Source organism: Oncorhynchus keta, chromosome 28 (assembly GCF_023373465.1).
Source record: "Oncorhynchus keta strain PuntledgeMale-10-30-2019 chromosome 28, Oket_V2, whole genome shotgun sequence".
NCBI lineage: Eukaryota > Metazoa > Chordata > Actinopteri > Salmoniformes > Salmonidae > Oncorhynchus > Oncorhynchus keta.
In genome coordinates this window covers 17,479,256-17,487,160 of record NC_068448.1, presented here as the reverse complement: position 1 = coordinate 17,487,160, position 7,905 = coordinate 17,479,256, and the positions used below count along the sequence as shown (strand labels likewise).

Here is a 7,905-nt window from a genome sequence, read left to right as displayed (position 1 = left end):
CCTTGTATAACAGCTTTGTATAATACAACAGAGCATCATACTCTTGACAGTCTTTTTAGCTAACATTCCACTCCTTGCCATTCCTGTCATGACATGTAATAGCTGAACAGAGGGTGCAACCAGTCTACATGCAGAAGTGTGTAAAACTTTGTAATTCCATTAAGTGGATTCCATACCATTTAATGGATCCATTCAGGTTAGTTTGGTGTCATTAAGGGACTCTTTTTTTAAATAATATTTATTATAGGGTTAATTGTTTAAAGACCGCTTATTATAAATTTGTGGAAAATAAATACCAAATATCCACTGTTCTAAACAAAAAGCTTTGTTTGATCTCCAAACAATTATGTTTATGACCAAAGATCGAATTGATTAACAGTCTAGTCCATACCTTGACTTGCATCCACTATGTATCCAATCTCATTGTTGTAACTTTCTTGAACGAGGTCAGGTATAGGCAACAGAAATACTGATGTGAGGAATATGTCACGATAAAAACCTGGCGATAAAGATGCATAATAGAAAAAAAACGAACTGTGTAAAAAATATTTGCATACATACATACGTTGGTAAATGAATGCGTCTTGACCGTGCGTAGGCATATCACCACGGGGACTAGGAGTCATACCGCGTAATTTGGAGTCTCAGAGCATCAACCAGTCATTGCGCTTCTTCTCCTCAGATTGAAACCCTCATGCAGCCACCTATTTCGGATTATTATTTTAGTCACAAACACCATGTAAAAGAAAATGAGACAAAGAGAAAATAAACTGGATCTTCATTTCAATCAATTGTCAACATTTGAAGATCTGGATGTTGATGAAAATATGTCTTTCACCAATATAGCATACGGCTGGATCCAATAAGAATTTTAACTCGTCAGAAACGTGTGCGACGGGGGGACCAGAGAGGAGGACTCGGAACTTCATACGGAGTCTTTTTTTAAAAATGGGGCTGTTACGGTTGTTGTACAAGGTGATGGTAATCTCTCTTGTTCTTATGTTCAGTTTGGCGTTGATCTCTGAGTTTGTGGGAGCTCAGAATGACACGGAGCCTGTAGTCCTGGAGGGCAAATGTCTTGTGGTTTGCGACTCTAATCCGACTACGGATTGGAAGGGCTCGTCCTCTCCTCTTGGTATTTCGGTACGTGCCGCAAACTCCAAAGTCGCTTTTTCTGCGGTCCGGAGCAACAATCACGAACCGTCGGAGATGAGCAATAAAACAAGAATCATATACTTCGACCAAGTAAGACGGTTTTGTATGTTTTTGAGATAGTAGATAATGTTTCATTTTACTTCAATTTTATAACATCAAAGTTTCCGTGATAAAACTGCGCTGCAATGCTGTGTAGGATCCACGTTTTAGGCTACATAGGTAATTGAGGATTTAGTGGCAGGTTTTTCCCCCAGCAAAACTACATTGAAATAATGAAACAAAACAAAAATATTTGGAGGGGTCTAACAGTTGGTTTAGAGAGCAACCTGCATGTATCAATAATAGTTAATTATTGATTGACTGATTGGTTTATTTTAATTTTAATGATTGATCAACAATAATGGGTATAGCTCACATGTGATCAAACACAATAAAGGGCTATAAATGACCAGCAGACAGAAGCAATGGTAGGGGTTCATCTGAGAATAGGACATAGCACACGCCCTGTCACAATCACACATGCACCTGAATTTACCGCTCATTCTTTACACACGTGTATGTGACAATGTGTATGTGACAAATTAAATTAGATTTTGATTTAATTTATGCACTTCCTGATGAATTCAGTCACAGAGTCAGTATATACATCAATACTGTTCTCAGAGGCAACCAAGAACATTTCCCAGTCCTTGTGCAATAGATTTTTGCTTTTGATCCAACCCCCTCGAAACACACACACACACACACACACACACACACACACACACACACACACACACACACACACACACACACACACACACACACACACACACACACACACACACACACACACACACACACACACACACACACACACACACACACACCTTGTGGGGACACACAATTCAGTCCCATTGAAAATCCTATTTTCCATAACCCCTAACCCTAAACCTGAGCTTAACCCAAAAACCTAACCTTAACCTAACCTAAAACTAACCCTAGCTCCTAACCCTAAACCTAATTCTAAACCTAACACTAATTCTAACCTAACACTAATTCTAACCTTAACCCTAAACCCCCTAGAAATAGCATTTGACCTTTTGGGGACCAACAAAATGTCCCCAGTTGGTAAAAATAGTTAAACACGTCCACACACACATACACACACACACACACACACACACACACACACACACACACACACACACACACACACACACACACACACACACACACACACACACACACACACACACACACACACACACACACACACACACACACACACACACACACACACACACACACACACACACACACACACACACACGATTGAGATGCTTGGTTTGGCTTCATCAATTTGATTGGGTGGTACCACCAGGGCCATTTCTAGCATTTTGGGGGCCCTAAGCAAGATTTGGTTGGGGGGCCCCACCACCTCACAGGCAAAATATTTTATCCTAAAATCACTGTGATAGTACAACTCCTGGTGGCACCTCAACTAGAAGGACCTTACATACATCACCTCTTCATCGCCAAAGCCTTACATAAATAACCTCTTCATCGCCAAAACCTTACATAAATCACCTCAACATAGCCAAGACTTTACATAAATCATTGGCTGAATCTGCCTAATTGGAAGCCTATTGGGCAAGATTACAGCTGGGGTTTTTAGTCATCGCTGTTGTTAAAGAATCATTAAATCTATATCTGGCAGTTGGTCCTAGAGGTTTGTGGCGATGTGCTTGATTGAAGTCACACTCACAAATCTCTTTGTGTCTTGTAGGTTTAGTCACAGGCTGCATGGAATGTCACATCACATGATTAAAACTGTCAGTACATTCTTTTCTCTAAGGAGTTGAGGGGTCTACGACTGCTGAAATATCAGATTTAACACTACAGTCTTGTTACCCTAATTTGAGTGTCACCAGATAAACAGCTGGTGGTTGAGCCATAATTATTTGAATAGTTAGTTGAACCATTGAGGATAATATTTATTCACCTTCTAAAATGCCTTATTCTTCTTTCTCTAGGTTCTTGTGAATATAGGCAACTATTTCACATTGGAGTCAGTGTTTTTGTCACCCAGAAAAGGGATCTACAGTTTTAATTTTCACGTTATAAAAGTGTACCAGAGCCAGACTATACAGGTAAGCAATTTGTTTTGGCCTAATTGATTCAGCAATTTAGCTCCAGTTATGATATAATTTGATTCCCCAGAGACATACTTTGATATACATTTTCTATGGCTACATTCTTTGAAAGGGCCTTGTAATGGAGTTATTAACAGTGTATTACAGATTAGGAAATGTGTCTAAGACTATCTTGTCTAAGTCTATTCTGGACTATTTCCTGTGTAGGACTATTTGGACATATTGGATTTGCATTGACAGAATGGTGCACTGCAGGTTATGAGAGAAAGCTGAGACAAATCTCTGACAAATAACTTAATTTCAATAGATGAGTTACCTCATCAATTACCTGTGTTAATGTTAGGAAAATGTACTATTTTTTTAAACCTTTATTTAACTAGGCAAGTCAGTTTAAGAACAAATTCTTATTTTCAATGACGGCCTAGGAACAGTGGGTTAACTGCCTGTTCAGGGGCAGAACGACAGATTTGTACCTTGTCAGCTCGGGGGTTTGAACTTGCAACCTTCCGGTTAATAGTCCAACACTCTAACCACTAGGCTACCCTGCCGCCCGCTATAAAACATTCATGGGAAATCACAGCCACTGCATGGCTAATCTTCTAATTTGGTTATGTATGTTTGCACAATTGTAGCCTCAATTTCCAAATCCTGGTGAATTCTGACCTCTCTAACAGTGTGAAAAGTGGGAGGAGACTACATTAGTTTCTTAAACATACCATCTTATTATTCAGGCTATTTAAGAGAGTGACAAAACTAAGCTAAAAAAAGAGGTTGTTTTTTCAAAGTACATTGTCAAGGGGAGGGCTTCTGCATACCGTTCATATTTGAACCAAGATCAGAATTGAATAGCAAATAGCTACAGTAGGTATCTGTGGATGATTACAATGTTTGACTATGGGCATGCAGTAATATCATGGGGACTTTAACTGTAGGAACATTAGCTGTATTTCTCCGCTGTCTCGTTTATTTTTTCTCATTGCTGTCTCTTTGGGTCATCTAGGTGAACTTAATGTTGAATGGGAAACCTGTCATCTCAGCTTTTGCGGGTGACAAAGACGTAACTCGAGAGGCAGCCACCAATGGAGTTCTGCTCTTTTTGGATAAAGAGGACAAGGTCTACCTTAAATTGGAGAAGGGGAATCTAGTTGGCGGATGGCAATACTCTACGTTCTCTGGTTTCCTTGTTTTCTCTCTGTAAAAAGATAGAAAACCTCACCATTCAAATGACTTTATCAACAACGTGTTGTTACTGTATAATTAAAACATTTCTACATCAGTTGGATCTAGCTAAAGGATGGATGATATTATGTTCCGTGGTCAAGGATTGCTACAGAGAGAAGAAAAGCGACATTGGAAAGAGTTGATGTTTGATAGGAATGGGAATCCCTCTACAAATGCAATACTGCTCCAGAAAATGCCATAGTACAGCTCATTGCTATGCTCATGTTACTTGACAACTTCAACAGAGGATCAACACTTCACAACAATTCTTCCCTCACAAACTTAACAGTCCCAGAATATGTTTAGCATCTTTTAAAAAGTTTACATGACAGCCCTTTCTAAGTCACCATGTCTCTTTTTAGATGTCTTTCCTATAGGGGACATGGATTTGTTTTTCTTGGCAAGTGTGGCATGTGTGATATTACAATGCCGAATTCAGAGCAATGTCTATCTTCCAACTATAAAATGACCCCCTTCTTGCGTGTACAGTCACACACACTCTCTGTAGAAGTGATAACTAGTGTCACACTTGTCTTCATTTGGAGGGTGTCATTCTAACACCAGGATTAACTTGTGATATGAGTCTGACAATGCAGGTGTTGAATTAATAATTGAATGCACCTTTAAATAAGACCAGGTAGATTTTAATCAGATAAATTGAACAGTCAAGGATAAAACGCTCTGGGAAAGTAGACATAACCAGAAAGTTAGAAATGTTTTGAGTACACCAGACAAATCCTGTCTCGTCTGATGAAACAAAACATTTGTGATTGCATAGGACTGCATCAGAGAAGCAGGTCATTGCAAAGATCCACAACACATGTTTATTTTGTCTGGCCATTCTCATAACAAGAAGAGATCTGGCTATTAAACAACTTTATGTCTAAACAGATGTTGTAGATGCAATATTGTCATTGAACTGAAAAGTAGTGGAGGCATGCTCAAGATTTGGACACTGCAGTAGGTCTGGCCTTTTGACGTCACCATTGACCTCCCTGTCATGTGTTGGTTAGCCTCAGTGGAGGCATATGTGATACTTTGTTGAAGAGATCACAATTGTATACTATATGTTAACATTTGATTTTATGCACAATCATTTCTTTATTAATTTAATATTTACGCATTGGGTTATTCATAATAGTTTGTTTGATTTAAATGCTTATTTGAATTAACCGATTTGGCATTTACAGCCAATGATTTCAATTTGCTATGTCGTCAATGGCTGCCACATAGCCTGTAGCATCTGCAACCCATGTGAAATTCCTTCTTACCATTTGTTTACAGTGCATTTTTGCAATATTCATTTTTTTTACAATATCTTAAATAATTGGGAGATTTGAAAGATAATTATTCGATCCAATCTATCAACAGATGAAATGTAAAGAAAAGGTGTGTGAAATGTGAATAATGTAGATAGTTCCATAAGACTAGACATTTTCCACACAAACTTAATCTCACCCACCTTCTCTAACTTCCTGAAATACACGTGGGGAAAGTGTCCTGTTGGCCATCTTGCATTGATAGAGTAGCTGTTGTGTTCACTCTTCAACTTATGTAATTGTATGGTCAACAAAAACCTTTCCTGAGTAAATATAATGGCACTACACTATTTATTGATTTATATTATCTAAACTCTGAATGGTTTGATTTTCTCATAACATATTCCTGAGTTGACAATTGCTTTCTGTGCATATACTGTAACTATCATGGTCGTGAGAATATATGTTTTGTCTGTGAATGTTATGCCTATGTGGATTTCAAAAGTGTGTCATTAGAGAAATGAATGGTTTGCCTATTTCAGAATTCCTCGGCTGGCAACTCAAGTCACTTTAATGTTGGTGCGTATACTGTAGGCCTACTGTGCGATTGTTTTAGGCACAGCTCTCAAATGTACATGCTTTACTACTGGATTCCTTTCTTTCAAGACATGAATGATGTCTCCAACTCCCACCAAGAAACCACACCTTGGAGGGTAGTTATACAGTAAAAGTGTATTACATTAACCAGATATGCGACATCTCATTTGTGAAATAAAAATGTTATAATGGACTGAATACTTTAACTTGGCCTCATTATGGACGCTGGAGAAGAATACAACTCAGTATTGTATTTCAAATTAATGAATGCACAGAATGATATATATATCATTCTAAACATATATATATATATATATATATATATATATATATATATATATATATATATATATATATGTTTACAATTGTCTGTTGTGGGTTCTATAATGTGATAAGTATTGAGTGACTCAAATGAAGTATGACTGATTTGAATTGAAAGTATTCTTGATTTGCAATATATGATCTATCCCTTACAATTGAGAATTTAACTCCCCTTCACTTGATTGAGAGACAATTTACCCTAACAATTTATACTTATGTCAACAGATGGGCACAAACCCAAACTAGCAAAATAAATTATATTCTATAATAGCAGCCTGGTTATTAGGCATGCATCAATCCAATATGATGCTTTTTTTTCAACAAAGATATTCCATTTCCCGATGGTAGATGCACTGTGGTTGTATGAACAACCCCGAATAGGTTTTGTCCATGGATACAAGAAGAATTCAACATACCACATGAAGCTATGTAATCAATGTAACAAACCATTGGTACAGATATGTGTTCAAAAACATGGATGGATTATTGTTGAGATTTCCAAGAGCCTTATCATGCAGGCATATTGTATTACTTTCAAATTAAATCTGTGTTGAATTGTGGTCTTTATTGGTATACAATAATGTCAGAAGAAAATAATTAGATTTATCAGCAACATAACTTCATAACCATTTTTGGGCCACGTTCATGTTCTCTGTGTTTTAGAGTGTGGGTCTGAATCCATTCTGTCTGTCTTACAACTATCTTGATTTGAATTGGTGTTATACTATGAATAAATTATGTACATTCAGAATCAGCTATTCTCTCAGAGAGATGGGTTTATGATCAAATAATTAATCACTGCATAATGCCAACTATTTGGAATTTGGCAAAGGTGCTTGTTGATTATGAAGTGAGAAGTTTTATATTCATCTCTATTGTAGAACGGAGAGAGACATTGCTCTTGATGTACTGTTTCCTGTCTTGGGCTTTGATTAGCAGGGTCGTTCCACCAATTTGGTGCCTTTTGAGAAGTGTAACTTGGTCAAGAAAACCTTTTGAATTCACCTAATTTTAACATTCTGTCATAAAGAGCACATGTTCAAGTTTTAAAAATAAGTTTCCCATCTCAAGAGGTTAAATAAAATAAGTACTATAGTAAGTCCTATTAAGTGCCAAATAATGTAACAGGGTTAACTGTAACAGGGTTGACGACAGGGTTGATGAAATAAAACTTGTTGTGTACAGCAGGGAGTGGCAATTGAAAAAAAATAATGAAA

The 7,905-nt window shown here is 37.3% G+C and overlaps 1 protein-coding gene across 1 annotated transcript; it reads left to right on the top strand.

Moving 5' to 3' along the window:
• Positions 1–573: 573 nt before the first annotated feature.
• On the top strand, positions 574–6,560 carry LOC118360382 (cerebellin-4-like). The gene is made up of 3 exons (XM_035739646.2): positions 574–1,245; positions 3,171–3,287; positions 4,291–6,560. Exons 1-3 carry the CDS (start codon positions 949–951, stop codon positions 4,486–4,488), a joined length of 612 nt encoding a protein of 203 aa, XP_035595539.1. The 5' UTR covers positions 574–948; the 3' UTR covers positions 4,489–6,560.
• The last annotated feature ends 1,345 nt before the right edge of the window (positions 6,561–7,905 follow it).

What these genes read in the sequence shown, in the direction of transcription:
- LOC118360382 (XM_035739646.2), top strand. Translation starts at nt 949, where the DNA reads ATGGGGCTGTTACGGTTGTTGTACAAGGTGATGGTAATCTCTCTTGTT. An exon ending in GAATCATATACTTCGACCAA is followed by an intron (nt 1,246 to 3,170) that starts GTAAGACGGTTT and finishes TTCTTTCTCTAG; the next exon opens with GTTCTTGTGAATATAGGCAA. An exon ending in ACCAGAGCCAGACTATACAG is followed by an intron (nt 3,288 to 4,290) that starts GTAAGCAATTTG and finishes TGGGTCATCTAG; the next exon opens with GTGAACTTAATGTTGAATGG.